This window comes from Neofelis nebulosa, chromosome 7 (genome assembly GCF_028018385.1).
Source record: "Neofelis nebulosa isolate mNeoNeb1 chromosome 7, mNeoNeb1.pri, whole genome shotgun sequence".
Lineage (NCBI taxonomy): Eukaryota > Metazoa > Chordata > Mammalia > Carnivora > Felidae > Neofelis > Neofelis nebulosa.
The window spans coordinates 122,358,218-122,377,022 of NC_080788.1; the positions used below are offsets into that span (position 1 = coordinate 122,358,218).

General features: G+C 51.0%; 1 protein-coding gene across 2 annotated transcripts in view; it reads left to right on the forward strand.

Moving 5' to 3' along the window:
* ESRRB (estrogen related receptor beta) overlaps positions 1–18,805 on the forward strand; it is a 172,524-nt gene that overhangs the window by 117,201 nt on the left and 36,518 nt on the right. For both annotated transcript variants that reach the window (XM_058739774.1, XM_058739773.1), the window contains exon 3: positions 15,221–15,337. In XM_058739774.1, the coding sequence (XP_058595757.1) occupies positions 15,221–15,337 (117 nt within the window). The remainder of the gene's footprint in view (positions 1–15,220; positions 15,338–18,805) is intronic.

Here is an 18,805-nt window from a genome sequence, read left to right on the forward strand (position 1 = left end):
GGACAAACAGCCCCCCTCGTGCATGGAACTGAAGTGGGGTGATGCCATTCCACTGGGACAGAAACCGCAGCCAGACTGGACCAAACCCAGGGACACCTGTCCCGTCCCTTGGCCCTGCCTGGCTGTCCTCAGGTGTCTTCCCTCCCCCCTTTCCCATTTCATTTTTGGAAGAGTCGGGTTGAGCTTTCCTGGGATGACTCTCCGTGTCTTCGTTCAACAAATATTTGTTTAAATTTCTTGTGACTATTTATTCATTAAATTAGTTGAGGGCCTTAAGATTGGCCATGTTTCCAGTTCTCCCTGTTAGTTGAGACGTTGTGGTGTAGTGGTTGTCCAGCGGGTTCCTGGATCAGACAGCACCATCCGTTACGGCTAGATGCCCCTGGGCATGCTGCCTCGGTTTCCCTCTGGGTTCATTTCCTTCTCGGTAAGGTGCGATGCTCTCATTCCTTCTTCACATAGAGATGTTAAAAGAAAAGCAAGTGAGTTGGTATGTACAAAGCACTTATAATATTGCCTGGTGCTTTGTAAGTGCTAAATAAATGCTTGCAGGTATTATTTTCGCTTTTACCATATCACTTAAGACAGTGTTATCACTAAGACACAGACGCACACTTTGTTTTATTGTACACGGCGGGCTTTTGTAATTACATATATGTAAGTGAAACGATATATTTTGATTTAGGATTTAAATTATTTTGGCTATCTTAGTTATAGATAATAGCTATTTTTTTAAATGAGGGGCGCCTGGGTGGCTTGGTCGGTTGAGCATCCGACTTCGGCTCGGGTCATGATCTCACAGTCCGTGAGTTCGAGCCCCGCGTCGGGCATAAAGCTTACTTTTTAAAAAGGTGGGGGGGGGGGGCACCTGGGTGGCTCAGTCGGTTGAGCGTCCGACTTCAGCTCAGGTCACAATCTCATGGTCCGTGAGTTCGAGCCCCGCGTCGGGCTCTGTGCTGACAGCTCAGAGCCTGGAGCCTGTTTCCGATTCTGTGTCTCCCTCTCTCTCTGCCCCTCCCCCGTTCATGCTCTGTCTCTCTCTGTCTCAAAAATAAATAAACGTTTAAAAAAAAATAATAAATGAACCCTTAAAAAAAATGGTCAAAATTCAACCAGTACCAAAGAGTAAAGCAGTTAAAATTACATTTTCCTAACACCCCAGACTCGGGTTCTTTACACCTTCCTGAGAAGGAGCCATGATACGCACTGCTTTTAGCGAGCGTTTACGGAGTGTGTTCACATCAGGCACTGTGCTAGACTCTAGCACGGTGCATGAACACGTTTCAGTCCCTGCCAGCTTCACACTCCTGTGTCTGGGAGGACACCCTGGAATCTCGGCGTTTGAAAAGCACTGTGTGATTAATTGGGAGTCTCCGGCCTCAGCCAGGGTTGAAAACCTCCAGTCTGAGAGCCAATCTGTATCATTGGGTATCTGACAAATAAACATGACATGTTTCCACCAGTTTAAGTCACTGAGACGGCAACTGTTTTCTTCCCAGATCAGGAAATGGTCTCGGTAAGATTGCCATTATTTTTTAGATTCTTTGAGGTCAGCTTTTGAAAAATGGCTTTTTAGGAGACCATCCCGTTTTCTTCACTCCATGTGGTTCTTCACTGAGGGTTCTGGAGGGTTCTGGATCAGATTTTCTGAAAGTAGAGGCTGGGGCAGACTCAGAAACCCTGCTCTCCCTCGGCAGAGGCCCGGGTGCTGAGAGTGCCCTCAGCACTTCAAAAGCCTACTTGAAGGATTTGTAAACAGTCTTAATTATTTGCTCCACAAAGAGGATAATGATCTTTTCCTAGAAGTCAGAGGACAAAGAGCAGCATTTTGTGCATTCAGAGCTCAGCTGCTCTTGTCTCTTTGTCACAAGTTCTGGTTCTCCTTTAGAACCGGGAAGAGGTTTCTGTTTAGAATCCGGAAAAGTACACTGTAAAGCTGATGGTTTGCTCTAGTCTTTTCATTAAGTCTTTGGTTTTGTTCTAACGTGGATTTTGACTTTGTTGTTTCTGGACATAATGGTTGTAGAAAATGTGGAAACATAGTTAAAGTGTAAAGAGGAAGACCAGTAATTGGACAGCCTCACAAAGACCAGCGGGTACCGTGTGAGTGTTCTGAGAGAGGTACTGGTGGGGGGCAGGAGAGAAAGACCAGAGCACCTGCCCTCCAGACCCTGGCGTCTAAAGCTTAGAGCCGAGTGAGTTTGCAGGCCTAGCCTAAGGCTCCAAACCAGGGTATAGTCCCCTAAGCGTCTGCGCATCCTGGGTGGCTCAGTCGGTTAAGCGTCTGACTTCAGCTCAGGTCATGATCTCACAGTTTGTGAGTGAGAACCCCGCGTCAGGCTCCTGGCCGACAGCGCAGAGCCTGGTTGGGATTCTCTCTCTCTTCCTCTCTTTCTGCCCCTCCCCCACTCTGTCTCTCTCTAAATAAACCTGAAAAAAAATAAAGAGGATATTCAGGCCATGTTTTGAAAGTCTGATAACTTGGACTGAGGGCCTCTCATCACAGAACGATCCATTCACTAATTGATATAAATGCTTGGACAAAGCTCTAAAGTCATGCTAGCTCATATTCTGTCTCCGTAGATCCCTTCAGTCTCTCAATTCCATGCTTACATCAATATGGAAAGAAGTTTATAGAAACAAGGATGTCATGGTAGACTTGAGGAAAAAACCCTCAGACAGCTGTTCTTTTTTTTTTTTTAAGATTTTATTTTTAACCTCTACACTCAGCGTGGGGCTCGAACCCACAACCCCAAGATCAAGAGTCGCACACTCCACCGACTGAGCCAGCCAGGGACCCCCAGCCATAACATTTATTGTTATGTTATGTTATTGTTATCCTATAAACATTTATTGAGTACACTCTGCGTGCTTGGCTGTGCTAGGTGGGAGCACTGTGGGGCTGGGGGAAGGGGCCGGGAGAGGTGGGCTGAGTAGAGCCTACAGGCTGAAGCCTGCTTTTGTCAATCAAGTTGGATTAGGACACTGCCACACCTATTCGTTCACGTAGAACCTGGCTGCTTTGGTGCTCCAACAGCAGGATGCCACAAAGCCTAAAACATTTCCTGTCTGGCCCTTTACAGAAAAAATGTGCGCTCTCCTGCACTACAGCATTGAACAAGGTAGGTACAGTCCCTCTGTCCTCCTGGGGCTTAGGATCAAACCCCTAGTAGTGCACGTTCAGCGTTTGGTGCAACTTTGCCTGCCCGATTCTGTGTGAAAGGGAGTTTGTCGTCCATGCTGGAGATGGTGAGGACACCAAGAACAGATGAGCTTAGACGCAAAAAAGGCACCTTCCCGAAGGGACCCAGTGGTTCCACAGCTAAGGAGATAATCCTCAACCTGACCGAATTTACTAGCATATCTAAGAGGGAAAAAAAATGTGCTCATCAAAGAAGATTGATCAGCCCCCTACCCACCCCCCCCAGGCGTGGAAAAAGGAGGCAGACTTTGACAAAGGCACCACTCCTACCAAAAGGGAGTCAGCCTGGGGACAGACTGATGTCATTAAACATTCAGTTGATGTGATTAACATCTTTCTGATTATGATCTAGTCACCCCCCCCCCCCCGCCCTCCCCCCCCAGGTCTTCTGCTTAGAGTGATCTTGTTGGTTAGGCACATCAGTTTCTCTTTGTACTTGAATGTGTATCCCTGGGCTTATATGTCAGGTTTTGGAATTTGGCCAATGTGAGTCTGGCCCTGAGAGATGGAGCTCCTTTCTGGACTATGATACTGACCTCACAGTAATGAAAACCTTTGTAATGAGTACCAAACTGATGAAGTGGCCTTTTAGGGAGCCACCTGGGGGACTTTTCCAAGACATATCCCCAAACCTTGACCCTGTCACCCTGCCTCCTGTTCCATTGAGAAACTGGAAGCCCTCGATGGGAATGTCCTCAGTTGTTGCCAGCCGAACTACCCACTGCCCCTTGCAAGGGATGGTCTCCTGCCCCAGGCTCTGGGTGAACCCATCCCCGCCCCACTTCTGGAGACCCTCCTACCCACTATCTCCTCTCTTTTACCCTCTCACTTCCTAGCCTCCTCCCTTCTGCATTGAAATACTTGTGGTATCTGCAATCTCATACAAAGAAAACAAAACAATGCCCACACCCTCTCAACTTCCAGCTTCCAGCCCCCCTTTCCCTTCCTCTTCTCAGTTCTTGACCCGCTTTACTGCCCTGTATCTGTATCTGCTCCTGCCTGGGCTTGTGATGAATGAGTCCCAGTTCAGCCTTCCTGTTGCACTCCAGAGCCTTCAGCACCTGCAAAACATTTCCACTTGGATGTTCTGGAAGCACCCAAATGCAACAAGTCCTACCTGCCCTTAGACGTCTCTCCTTGTGTCCCAGTTGTCGGTTCCCTGGTGTGCAGGCCAGAAGTGGGTCTCAACCCGGAACTCGACTTCCTGCCCCCCATCCCAGACCAACGTCCCCACAGTCATGTCCAGTTCCGTCTCCTTCCTTCATGTCCCTTGACCTAATGCGTCTCTCTGTTCGCCTTGCTCTGTTCCGGGCCACCACCGACCACTGTGGCTTCTAGTCTGGTCTCCTGGCTGCCAGGATCGCCCCTTCCCAGTCTGTTTTCTTCTGTGCTGCCTGGGAGACCTTTCTGAGCCAATGTCTGAACGTGTCGGTCTCCTGTCTTGCTTATGGGTAAGCCATGGCTCCAGAGCGTGATTGAGGATGTCCTCGGGGATTGCCCCACATTGTCCTGGTAACTTTATCCCCTGCCATGCTCCCTAGTGGGCTGCGGGTCCGCCTGACTGCTGTTTTCCAGTTCCCAGACCTTGTCACACACCATCACTTTCTAGACTTTGTATACGTTCTCCTCCTTACTCTGCCTCCCCCAACCTCCAGGCCCTACTTTTGTCCTTAGGTCTCCAGATACCTGGTGTTTCCTCTGGGGAAGCCTTTTTCCACTTCCGAGCCCTCTCATCTGACATAGATAGTGCCCCTCCTGGGTGCTCCTGAATACCTTCTGCCAGCACATCGATAACAGTTACCATACTGCATGGTTCTTGCCATGATCTGACTGGGTCCCCAGGGAGATGATAAGTTCCTAGGGAACAGGGGTTACGTTTACTTTGATTTTCACCAAACCCCATGTTCTCCCACAGTGCCTGGTGCCTAGGAAGTTCTCCGTGTGTCCACATGAAAGGTGGTCCCCCGAAAGCGATCCCCCGTATTCCCCACAAGGACAAACTAGTTTGGCCAGTTTGCCTACGGAAACTTGCAGGGATCTAGATAAAATAGTCAAATGTCTACTTAAAACAATGTGTTAATTTTAGTTAAACTTGTATACTTCAAATCACATTATGTAAAAATACCATATTTTTTGAAAAACTTTTTTCTACTCACGTTTTGCTTTTTTAAATATTTTATTATTTTTTTTTAATGTTTATTTTTTATTTTTGAGAGAGACAGCATGAGCAGGGGAGAGGCAGAGAGACAAGGCGATACAGAATCTGAAGCAGGCTCCAGGCTCTGAGCTGTCAGAACAGAGCCCGACACAGCTTGAACTCACGGACGGCGAGATCATGACCTAAGCCTAAGTCGGACGCTTAACTGACTGAGCCACCCAGGCGTCCCTCTTTTCACATTTTGTGAAGCGAAGTTATCAAACTTGTCACACAGACCTTTGACTAAAATGTCTTTGCCTTTTCTAGGGCCACTTCCTGAGTCATTCAACAGTGTTTCAGAGCACCCTGACTTTACTCCTGTCTTAGTTACTTAAAACTTTAGGAGTATGTGTGTGCTTCTAAAAATGTCATTTTGAGCTGTAAGTATAGTTCCTAGACCATCAGAGCAGTTCTTTTCTATTTGTGTTGATGTATAAGCACGATTTCCACAGTGTATGAGGTACTCTACTGCTTTTGACACTCAACATGTGAGGTCAGATTCCCGGGAATAACTAAATTTGTGTGAAGTCTCTTTACCCCCTTGTTACTGATTCAGTTGGACAATGAGCATTGACTGAGGTCTTGGAGCAGTTGGTCAATATAAGGTGGTGGACATAGCACCTCTGTTCTGAGATGTCACAAAGTCTCAGATATTAAGTGACTTCTTTTCTAAAGGACAGTGTTTGGGGGACATGCCTGCCTCACGCTTGAGCTTATGAAGCCGTTACTCAGTTCTTTGTTGAATATTGGTTGAGTCGCAACCACTGTATTGGGAGCTGGGTTGAGAGTGGATCAAGGGCCCCTACCCTGTGGGGTTGCCGTCTGGGGGGAAGACAGACAGAAGACACGATAGCGGGTAAAGATGCATCATGACAGACTTGAGGCAGGTGCTCTGAAAGAGAAGAGCCAATGATGAGACGAGAGGGGTCTAATTTAGACAGAAGATCGGGAAGGCCATGCTGAGAAGATGACTTCTAAGATAAGGCAAAGCATGTGGAAGAATCCTGGGGCCAGCGCTCCAGGTGGAGGAAACAGCTGATGTGCTTCAGGACCAGAAAGAGGGCCAGTGTGGCTGGTGTGAGTGAGGGAGACAGGGAAGGAGATGGGGCTGGGGAGGCTGGCCAAGTCCCGGGTCTGGGTGGTGGGGGGAGGCTTGGTGCATGCTGTACTTGGATTTTCTTCTAGGAGCGGAAGCCACTGATGAATAAATGAACGCACATTGCTGAGGGGAGGGTAAAGCCACCCTGTAGCCCTCCATACGTCCCCAGGGCATGAGGCCAACTTAGCAGGTCACCAGGAGGCCCCTGGAGCAGCTCCTGGGTCTGTGACTTCAGATGAGAGCAAGTAAGAAAGAAGGCCTGGCGGGTGCTGCTTCTGTTTGTTCACCAGGGGCCCAGATGCAGACTTGGAAGGAAACTCCCCAAGGAAGGGGCAGGGAGATGATTGATGGGTTATCCTGCCTTGGACCACCTCCAGGCCTTTTGTCCTGGAGAATGAGGCCGGGGATCCCACGGGACACGGGCAAAGGGGCTGCAGAGACAGAGCTAGGAGTGAGTGGGGGTCGGGACCAGGTCGCTATCCCAGCCCGGCTACTGACCAGCCGGCTGACCTTGGGCAGGGACTTGTGTCATCTGGTCTCAGTTTCCTCATCTGTATGAAAAGAGTCAATGAAACCTGTAAACAGTTTGCTGTCTGCAGGGCACTGGGGGAATTGAGAGAAAGACCACGTCACAGCCAGAGTGCAAGTCAGGTGAGACAGAGCCTGGGGGTGGGTGGGTGGAGGGCATCTCCGAGGAATTCCATGCAAACAGGAGGGAAAGGTGAGCATGCCTGGCAGAAAGAACAGGAATCGGGGGCCCAGAGGAGCAGATGTGCTCTGCTGGGGGGCGGGGGGAGGGGCTCGGTGGCAGAGGACGGGCTGGTGGGGAAAGCAGCGGGAGGCTGGATGGCACAGGCTTCGGAGGCTTTGTGAAGGAAGAGTATGGAGTAACACCAAGATTTGAGGGTGTGTGACCTGTCTTAGAATCCCAATTTGACAATTTCTTTCTTGGTCAGCTTGGTAAAGTTACATAGTTTCTCTGGGCTTTAATTTCCCAGTCAATGAAATGGGACTAATGGGGCTGATAAGCAGTTTCTGGTGCTGGAACGTCATTGCAGATTGCAGACATCAAATGAGTCATGGACGTGAAGTTTTTAGTTTAGTGCCTGGCATATAACTCTTAAATAGATAATAATTGTTTTTGCTGCTTGTGCTTGGCAACAGGAAGCCAGTGAAGGTTTTTGAGCAGAGAATTAATGAGATCTCATTTTAGCAAGTTAATTCTGGCAAGGTAATTCGGGGAAGATGGTCTGGACATGGGAGAGTCTAGGGGCAGGCAGTCCGGTTAGGAAGCGGATTCTCATAGCCCATCCATTTGGAGGCATCCAAGCCAGCAGTGGCAGAAGGGTTAAAAGGAGAGGTTGGACTTGAGAAACTTCTGGAAGTGGATTCAGTATAAAATGAACAGTGGCTGGATTGAGACTGCCCCTTAGGTTTCAAATGTAGGCTGCTAGGGGGCTGGCGAGGTTATTTGACAGCAAGGAAACCAAGAAAGAAGAATATTCCTAGTGGGAGAAGGATAGGCCGGGAGCAAGGGGTTGGGGCAATGGACAAAGTTTGGGACATGTTGAGTTTGATCAGTTCACAGGTTTCACTCTGGAGAGTTGGAACTCGGGGCCTAGGGCTCCAGAGTGTTAGCTGAGTGGGGTTTGGGGATCTAATGAGATCCTCTAGAGCAGTGGTTCGCAAAGTGTGGTCCCCAGAGGAGAAGCACCTGGGAACCTGTTGGAAATACAAATTTCCAGCCCCACCCAGGTTGCTAATCTGAGACTGTGGGGGGTGGGGCAAAGCCATCTGATGCAACATGCCCTCCAGGAGAGTTTTTCCTAGAGAAAGCTTTTCTGAAGGAGAGGGGCCAGGGGTGGGGGGTGGGGGGTGGGGGCAAGAGGAAGGACCTAGTGAAGGGAAAGGAAGTAAGAGCCTTGGAAGGAGACTGAGAAGTACCATCTTGCGTCAGTTTCAACATGCACTGCCCCCCCCCCCCCCCCCCCCCCCCGCTACCTCTCTGAATTGGGCTATGTGCTGGTTACTCCATGTGGTTGACCCTGCCCTCACATGCACGTCAGAACCTGCAGAAAGGGGCCAGTGACCTGGGAGGTAACCCCCGAGATGATAATGGACATTCTTCAGAAGCACAGCATGGTTGGCTCCCTTATTGGCAGAGAGGACGATTCTGTGGGAAAACACAAAAACAATGACTTTGATCAAGAATCTTTCAGGAGAATTGCACTTGGAGAAGTTTTAGCGACACCTTTGATTTGTTTTTCTTCTATTTTCTCTTCCGTGTATGCACAAGGATGCTGTATGATCATATCTCTAAGTAAATCTCAAAGAGATCTTTTAATGCGAACACACACGGAAATGCTAGTGGCAAGGAAGCACAGTTGTAGTTTGATTGGCAGAATTGCTTCCTTTCTTGATGCTACATAGAATAATGATGCACTCTTACCACCGGAAGCACCTTGGCGTCAATGTGGTGAATAGAGAACTGATCCGAGACCTTGTGAGAGTCCCTGCAGAGGGAAGGGAGAGGAAATCTTAAGAGCTAGGTGTTCTCTGCATTGGGAAGGACCAGGATAGGGGGCCTGGAACAGGCTGTTGGATTTGACAACTGACGGATCACTGCTGAGTTCTAGGATTCTCTAAGTGGAGGTTTTGCTTTCAATTTATTTGCTTTTTTTTTTTTTTTTAAGTTTCTTTATTCCTTTTGGGAGAGAGAGAGAGAGCACACTCGTGCACTGGAGGGGCAGAGAGAGAGAGGGAGAAGGAGAGAGAGGATCCCAAGCAGGCTTTGCATCAGCAAGGAGCCTGACGCAGGGCTTGAACCCACAAACCAGAAGATCACAACCTGAGCCGAAATCAAGAGTTGGATGCTCAACCACCTGAGCCACCTGGGCACCCCATCGATTTATTTGCTTTGTACTTGAGATACAAAAGTGAGAGAGACCCAGTAACCTCTATCCCCAGGAAGCATGTAGCTCAGAAGGAGGACAACACACGAAATCCTGATTCTGCAACACCCAGCTGGCTGCTTCAAGTGGAAGGTGGTGGGTGTGACCTATGGGGGCAAACAGGAAGGAGCTTGTGAACCTACCCAGGGCAGAAGGGAAGACGGTATCATGAGCTGAGGTTCAAGGTTGTGGGAGAATTTACCAGGAAGGGTTTCAGGTGGAGGGAGGTAGGAGAGGGATCGGAGGCCCCAAAGGTATTAGTGGAACCTACCACCTTAGGGCCCAGGTTGAGGAAAATGAGGACGGACAGGTCAGAGTTGGCCAGATCATAATGAGCCTGGTAGGCTTTGCCCTGGAGGTTAGATTTCATTCTTTATGTGATAAGGAGCTGTTGGACAATTTCTTAAACTTAATTCTTAAGGTAACTTTTAGCTTTTTATCCAAGCAATGTGTGCACGCGGTTTAAAAAAGTATGATAGAAATGTAAGTAAGTCTCCTAATGAAAAGTGACAGTCCTTGGCCCTTCACATATATTCTCTTTCCTCCCTTCATGATCCAAAGTTAGCCCTTTAAGAAAAACTTCTAGCGTTCATCTTCTTAGTTGCTAATGTGATTTTACAGCTATGTTTACTGAGTTGGCAATTTGGGCATTATTTCTTGACTTCCTGTTATGGACAATGAAGAATTTGTTCCAATTATACAACCCATCCAACCACACACATTTCCAGTCTTCCCATTGTCAGAATACGGTTACCTCACAATTTTTGGTTAAATGTCTTTGCTTCCTGCTAGTCCTTTCTCCACTTGTCCTTGACTCTTCTCCTGGGTTGGATCCCCTGTTTTCTGGATTCTGCCTCTTCCTCTTTTTGCTTCCTCCATTTTGGGGGGAGCACGTGCTGGAAAGGCACAGGGGAGGTAAAATTGTTGATGCCTTGGAAGCAGGGAAATATCCTTACTCATTCCTTCACCTCACCCCCGAGATTTCTACCTTGGCTTGGTATAAAATTCTGGCTTTAAGTGATTCCACCCCACCACCCCCGCCCCCCGCCATGACACCGTTGCTCCTTTTCTTAGTTTCTGGTGCTGTCGTCAAAAAGTTGGAGTCATCATTTAGAGACTGTATATAGAGACCTCATACTTCTGCACACGGTTCTGGGTGCTGGGGAAACTTCAGTGAACAAAGCAGATAAATAAATGAAGTCACATGATGAGTGCCAAAGCGAAAAAAAGTGGCGATGCGCACAGGTGTGTGTGTGTGTGTGTGTGTGTGTGTGTGTGTGTGTGTGTGTGTTTCGGACTTTTTCCCCTTATGGTTTCAGATATGGTGGCGGGTCTTATTCTCGATCCTCCGTATTTGACTTGTTTTTTGTTACTCTCCCGGAAAAATTTTAGAATCTTTTCTTTCTTTGCCTTCTCTGGTTGAAATTTTACGACGCAAGCCTCTGTTGTGTGTTGTAGGTCTTTTTATTATTTATTTTTTCATGTTTTTGTTTTGAGATCATTGAAGAGTCACACCCAGTTTTAAGAAATGATGCAGAGAGATCCCGAATACCTTTCACCCAGTTTGCCCCGAAGGTAACATCTTGCGTAACTACAGTACAGTGTCACAATCAGCAATTGCCATTGATGGAATCTGCCCACCTTATTCAGATTTTACCGGTTGTACACACTCTGGGTGTGTGTGTGTGTAGTTTATGCAGCTGTATCACTTCATGGACTCCTGTGACCATCCCACAGTCAAGATACAGAAGAGCTTTGGCTTTACCCTTTTATACCATAACCACCGCCCGCGCTCTCCTCTCCCTGATCCCTGGCAGCTACTAATTTGTTTTCCACCTCTGTAATTTTATCCAGATCTTTATTCACTTATTCTGCTGGGCTTTCAGCAGGACTTTTTGTCTGTAAACTCATATTCTTCAGGTCTTAGAAATTTCCACCCTCCACCCCCTCCCTCCCTTCTTCAGTTTCTGCCTTCATGACGACCTCCTGTCCCACCCTTTTCTCTTTTAAAAACTTGTGATGGTTGATGCGGAGCTTCTAGGATCCGTTGTCTAATTCTTACATCTTTTCTAGTGTCTCGTCCCATTTCTTGGATTTTTTTGTTCTGTTCTGGAGTAGCAGCTCCTCAGCTCTTCTGAATCTTTTGTGACTTTCATATTTTTAATTTCTAGGAGCTCCATTTTATACATTTTAAACTTTTTATTGCATGCTGTTCTCCTCTCATGAATGCAGTGTGTTGTTTTTTTTCTTCTCAAGTTGATAGTATGTTGATTATTGCTTTGTGAGGTTTAAAAACGTATTGGTAATCCTCGGCTGCCTGTCTTAAATGCAAATAAGGATAAAGAGGGTAGAAGGAGCAGTCCCTCGGTTGATCTTCATCTGCTGGACTTCTTTCTGATGCTGTGCATTCTCCCAGAGAAGAACCCTACAAATTCCTATCTTGGGGCGGGGTGTGGAGTGTGCAGACTGCTAGGATTCAGGGAGTGGGCTTGCGGTGGGCTGGGTGGTCCCACTGTTCAGGCATCCTAGTTTTACTTTCAGCTTCCCTTCTGCCTGAAGTAGAGTGGGTCCTTGAGCCCAGAACTTAACTTGCTCACAGCCTCCAGAGATGAAGCTGGCTTCTCTTGGGTGGGTTGTGGAGGACTCCTAGATGGCCACGTGGAATGGTAGCCAAGTCCTCCCAGCAAATTCCCCAGTTTGTGGCCCCAAACCCCACCACATCTTCTGCCATATCTCGAGCCTTCGGTGCCTGAGGCTTTCTGAGGCTCTGCAGTACAAATGGCTTGTCATCTAGATACTACACTTGATCTTAGCCCAAAGGCGGAGAAGCGATGGCTTGTCATCTTTGGCTGTTCTGGGTTTTACTTTGTCCGTTCTCCTGTGGCAGTTCCCGCCCCATGCTGCCATTTAGTGGGCTTTGGGATGTGTGTGCAGACAGGGAGTGTGCCATGATGGAGTTTTGCACAGAAAGATTATTAACGTCCCTCCAGGGGCAGTGTGGGGGTCAGACTGGAAAGGGAACTAGAGACAGAGGAGGCTAGTGCCTGGAGGTGAGTGTGGGGACTGATGAGCGGTGGCCATAGGGGAAGGAGGGACAAAATGTGAATGAAGTAGGATGAGAAGGACCTTAAAGGAATAAAGGAGAGGGAAGAATCCAGGATGCGCCTCAGTTTCTGATCTAGGTGGGGATGGGGGTAGGGGCGGTTTAGTGACGTTTTGCTGAGACAAGGAGCACAATGAGAGGAGTCGGCTGGGTAAGGATGGGTTCAGCTGAGGAGGTGTGAGGAACCGTAGGGACTTGCAGGTGAAAATACCCAGCAGGCACATGGATGAAAGGGTGTGAGCACAGGCCCTGCCTCTTGCTGCTCATCCTTACCAAGTACGTGATAGCCCAGGCCAGTGGCACGAATGAGATCATGGAGCTAGGAGGTAAGGAAGAGGGAAGGGTGGACAGTTGAGGACAGTGGGCCCCACAGAAGGAGATAGTCTGTGTCCCCCAGAAGTGAGATAGATAGGGAAGTGGAGCCAAGTGACTACTGGCCCAGCCCTTCCACGGCAGTGACCTAAAATGGCGGCCATTCGGGCTCCGATGTTAGCCAGCCGCCTCTGAGACATGCGTCCCCCAGGAGCCCCCTGTCTAAGCTCTGCGGCCCCAGCCCTGAGCCCCTGAGCCCCGGGAGAGGACTGCCCACTCCCTGCAGCTGTTCAGAGACAGCTGATGGTGACGCCCTTGGGGTTTCCTTCCTGGGGCACAGGATCAAAGGAGCTGATGGTGGGGATTTCCCCTCTGCCTCGAGGCCAGAGGTCACGCAGAAGTCCAGGTCAGGCTCTGAGCATTCCTTCCTCCCTTCCCTACCACAGGTGCGGACGCACCAACTCGGAGGTCGCCAGTCTTAGTGTTCTTAAATGTCAGAATGGGTGGCTGGCCTCACGTCAAAGACTTACCCGGAGTCTTCTGCTGAATTTACCCTGGCAGCACTGCCTGTGTGTAAAAATAAGCACCGCAGCCTTGAGTCCTTGCTTGCCCACACATTGACTCTGCTGAGCCCTGTGCGTGCTTTCTGTCCCTGTATCACACAACTTTGTAAGACGGGCATGTGCTATATGCCCATTTTACAGATGAGGAAGTGGGCCCAGAGAAGTTAGGTGACCTGAAGTAGTGTCTGCCTGTGTCTGTCCTGGGCACACTCCTGTGTTAGAAGTCTGAGTTGATGCTAGCCATTGGCTAGGTCCTTGTCCTATGAGGGCCCACCTCCAAACCTGCCAGGCTTCAGCTGGTGGTGAGTGTGTGTTTGTGTGTGTGTGTGTGTGTGTGTGTGTGTGTGTTCCACAGATGCCCCTCCCTGCTCCTGAGCTCTCCTAGACTGCCCTCCAGAGACCACAGAAATTCTGATGAAATAATCTCATCACTTTATCGAGGAGGCACTTACAGAAATTACAAGGCAAGGCCAGCAGCCTGGCTTTCTGGCGGCCAGCCGCTAGGGCCATAAAACAAATTGAAAGGAACAAAAATAAATAAATAAAACCAGAACTCTCTCTCTTGCACGCGCACGCGCAGGGTCAGGAACATCATTCTATCCTTGTTGTTAATGCTCAACCCTCTTGTCCTGGGAGAGCACCAGTGCCAAATCGCAGGCATTCCTTGACCCCCCGCTGGAGCGACAGCCCCTCCAAACCTGGGATCGGTCCTCCTTCAAGGGATGACAGGTTGGCTGTGCAGCCGAGACCAGTGAAGGTGAACGGCTAGCAGCATGTAAGTGGCGTCCCAAGGCTGCGTGAGTTACCTTGCCAGGTGAACGCAGGGCCGCCACGGGCCCTGTGAGCTCACTGCACAGTGGTTCCGAGCAAGACTGGAGCCAGACCATCTGGGTTCAAGTCCTTGCTCTGACTCATCCTGGACTCTGCTCTCATCTATAAGGTGGAGGAAAAGATGTTTACCTCCCAGAGTTGTTGGGAAAATTAAAGGTGCAGTATGTGAAAAGCACACCAATAGCTGCTTCATGGGAAGCACCTGTTAGTGTTGGCTCTCAGCGTGTACTGAGCGCCTCCTGTGTGTGCCGAGCGCCTGGACTCCAGAGGAGCTGGTCTAGGAGTCAGGTGACGGTGAGGAGTAGCACCTGTATCCATGGGACCTGGAGGTGTAGACGGGCCAGGTGAGGTGGTGGAGGGAGCTTACTGGGGTTGTTCTAAGCAGCTGGAACAAAGGCCGGGAAGCCTGTGTTATCACTGAGTTCCAGGAACTGATGATTATGTGGGACAGTGGGGGGGGAGGGGAGGGATATTGAGGCTGGAGAGAGAGGGGTGGGGGTGGGAGGGTGGCAGGGACCAAACTCTACAGAGCCTCCTAAGCCAAGATAGACTTGGATGAATGAATTCATATTTGTGTTTTTCTCCTGTTTACTGTGCTTCTGGAAATACTGAAATTATTTGCCAAGAAGCCACACAAGCCAGAGTGACCTAAGAAATGGTTAGGGCTGGATAAGAGGGGAGGGGCTCACAGAATCCTTATCCCTTCCCCTTCCTGCCCTCTCCCACCCTGCTGCACCGAGGGGGACTTTTAGACCCTCCTCCCCGCCCTGCAAGAAATGGGAGGAAGGTGATAAGGTGATGGCGGCTGGAATTCAGAGAGAGGTGGGTAGAGAGATGGAGATCTAAGGTGCCCCAGGCAAGTCATGTCTCCTCCCCAGTACTAAATGAGGCTGAGAATACTCAGCAAGCTCTTGTGAGCCCTCACCTTGTAATCGGGGGCGCCTGTCTGTGTCTGGTTACAGGAAACATCGAGTACAGCTGCCCGGCCACCAATGAGTGTGAGATCACGAAACGGAGGCGCAAGTCCTGCCAGGCCTGCCGCTTCATGAAATGCCTCAAAGTGGGGATGCTGAAGGAAGGTAAGAGGCCCGCACGTCCATGCCGTGCTCCGACCGAGGCCCGGGGTCCCTTCTCACTGGGCGTCCCGGACCCCTGTGTCCCTGCCCCCCGGGCGGCACAGACCGGAAAGTCTCTGCACGCATCCCAGGTGGGGCCCCTGCTCCCTGGGGCGCCCCCCTTTCCTCTCTCACACGCACCCTGCACGCGGGTTTACGGCCGCCTCACAGCCCCACTGCTGAGGGGGACACGGGGCAGGCATCAGAAGTTCCGCATTAAGGATCCTCTGGAAAATCCTGACCCCACTTGGGCCCTAGAAAGCTGGCTTGGCCCTCTGGGGAAGGCCCTCCTTTTGGGGCGAGGCCCCTGGTCCACCCTGGGAGGGGTAGGCTTCTCATTATTTGGGCAACACTTCTCTGGGCTCCCCTTCATCCCCTTCCTTCTTGGTCTGCTCAGATTGATCACCCTTGCCCAGGTCCATCTTGGGGGACGTGTGTGTGTGTGTGTGTGTGTGTGTGTGTGTTTCTCCCCTTCTGTAACTTTCGAGGGAGCTGGTGGAAGTTCTTACACATCCGCTTTTATGGTTCTGGGCCCTGGAACCTTTCCAGAAGGGGGAGGAGGCAGGAAAAGAGGTGCGTGTTGAAGATTGTGTGATGGGGGAGGGGCCGGGAGTGAAAAGGAATGGGCTGGTCTCGAATGTAGTCCCTCCCTGAGAGGGGGCTTCTGGAAGCCCAGCGCTCCTCTCATCCTCCTCTCCCTGCATCCCTGGGGAAGAAGGCGCTAATTTAATTGATGCTTTGTCAGTAGAACAACTTGGACCTTGCCGTGTTGGGGAAATAAGAGACCTCTGGTCTCCGTCACGTGCACCACCCCAGCTGGCCCAGCGTGCCCACCTCTAAACATGCTCCTGAAGCAGTTCCTCAGCTACCCTGGTGTCTACATAGCATGTTGCCTTTAAACCACATTTCTCGTTGGCCTCTTCATTTAACACCTTTGAGATGGCAAAGCCGCTCAGTTATTTAGAAACATGCCAACTGCTTCGTTGGGGGGGGAGGGGTGGTCAAGTAAGAACAGTCTTCTTTCTAGACTGAAAGTGGGCTGTGTTAGACCTCCTGAAAGATGGTGAGTTCATTTTGATTCTACACGATTTGAGTCATACCCTCGTGTAGGGTGTGACCCGAGTTAGTGACTGACCAGGGTCCCCTGATTGCTACACCAGGCTCTTTCTGCTCCTCCAGAGCATCCTGGGGTTCACAGATGAGGAAACTGAGGCACAGAGGTCCTCAGCAGTATGCTTCAGTGCTGGCCTCTAGACTTCCTCCTCCGAGGGCTGCTGGAAGCCAGCCTAAGGGTTTCTAAGTCTTAGAGAAGCTAGCTCATAAATCCTGGGGATGGGGGCTACCACCTTGTTCTGGAAGCTGGGCGTGAGGGCACTGGGTCAGGCCGGGGGCCAGCTGTGCAGTGGCCTTTTCTAGTTGTAGTTTGTGGACTCTCATTGCTTACTTCACAGCATCTGGGGAACTTGGAGCAGAGGGGAGCTGCCGTGCTATTAGTATGCTCCTGAATTTTAACGATGACAGAATTGAGTCCTGTAGGGCTTGGGGCTCAAGGTCTTTCCCACCCTCAGTCTCTGCCGATGTGTGGGGAGCTGGGCCCAGAGCCTGTGTCTGCCCCAACCCCAGGCCACCCCACCCCCACCCCGGGATTGTGAGCTGAAGAGCTTGGGAAGGAGAAGGAGAGATGAGGAAAAAGGGAGGGACCACCACTTGAAACCCCTGCATGGTCTCTCTCTAGGGTGGCAGCAAGGGGCATCTGACACCCCTTGGGCCCAGCCTGGAGAGGCCCTTCCCAGAGCTCTGCCTGGAGGAGGAGGGGCTGTCCGCAGAGCCGTCCCCTCCGCCACGCCGCCCCAGTGCTGGCAGTTCTAAATCCAGAGGGGACAGGATGACACAAAGGCTCCTGGAGCGGACAAAGCCGAGTGCCTCCATTTAGTTTCTGCCCCCTGCAGTGCAGAGCCTTGGCGGGATCCTGCCATCAGAAGCTCCACGGGGACCAGCCCCCTGAGGAGGAGCGTGCCTCATTGAGGAGCCTGGGCCCCTGCCAGGTGGGGGCTCTTGGCAGCTGCCCCGGCTCCTGCTTTTGTTTGGTTGTCCCCCCACCACCTCGTGAGCAGGAGCCTAGGCCCCTGGGGCGAGCACAGGCTCCCTGCCCTCCCTCTGCTTTCCCCAGACTCTGGCCCGACTCTGAGAGGCAGGCTGCAGCCTCCCTGGGAGCCGCTCCTCCTGAAGGATCTGGGGTGGGCCTCGCTTGGAGGAACCAGGGTCCGGGGTCCCGGGTCTCGGGTCTTGTGCAGAGGTGTGGGGGCGGCAGGAGGCTGGAAAAGGGATGCGAATGTCCACTCCCCCTCCTCCCTACCTCACCTGCACATCTGAAGGCTGTTTCCTATCTTCTGTCCAGCAGCTCTAGAGAGCGTGTGTGTGGTGGGGGGGCTGGAGGGCCAGAGAGAAAGGGAGACGGAATCCAAAACAGGCTGTCAGCACAGAACCGGCCACGGGGCTTGAACCCACAGACCGTGATATCGTGACCTGAGCCAAAGTCAGATGCTTAACCCACTGAGCCACCTAGGCGCCCCTGTCTTTTACAGTTTTTCTTTTCGCAAGTAAAACACCTTAGACACTGCTTCGTAATTTGGGGGCCAGCACCTGTGGCGGTGGGGGAGAGAGGGGAAACTCTGGTGGTGGGACTTCTTGCGACTCAGCCTCCCCCCTGCCTTGGGGCCGCCGTCGGCTCTGGAATCATCATCATCGACTGTTCCACGTAGGCAGTACCCAGGTCTGTCTCACTTTAAGCAAATCCAGGGTGTGAAAGTCTGCTTTTTCAGAGAAAAAAAGTGACTTTTCTCTTCATAAGAAATCGGACACAAAATCCACACTGGGTTGAGGGTTGGGGCCTGCGCCCTTGCTCCTGGCTCTGAGGGAATCCTGCCGTGTGGGTTCTCTCTCTGGCTCACACTCCTGGGCCTCCATTTCTTCACCTGGGGAGCAGGGGTGTTGACACCTGCAGGTCAAGTGGGGCGGGGGGACCACGTGGAATGACTCCTTGGTGAAATCCACCGTGATTGCTTTAAGCCGTCACCTTTCTGGGCGTGTTATTAGAGTAGTTGGTTCAAAGGCGGTCTCGTGTGAGGTTAGACATACTGGCCGCCCTGATCTTCCTCCTGGATTCGCTGGTGGGCATCTCAGGGGTGACCTCCGTCTGGAGCTGGCCCCCTGTCTGGGGTCTAAAGTCAGGATGAGAGGTCCCCTCGGGACAGCAGTGGAGCGGCTCTCCCCCGATAGTTGGGCTTCCCCGCCTGCTGGGGTGTGGCCTGCCAGCCTCTGAGCCGAAGAACCTGGAAAACCATTTGCTGCCTTTCACAGGAAGCCCGCACGCTTCAGCACAGCTCTGGGCTTTCAGCAGCTCTCCCTGGAAGGCCTGTCCTGCGAACTTCA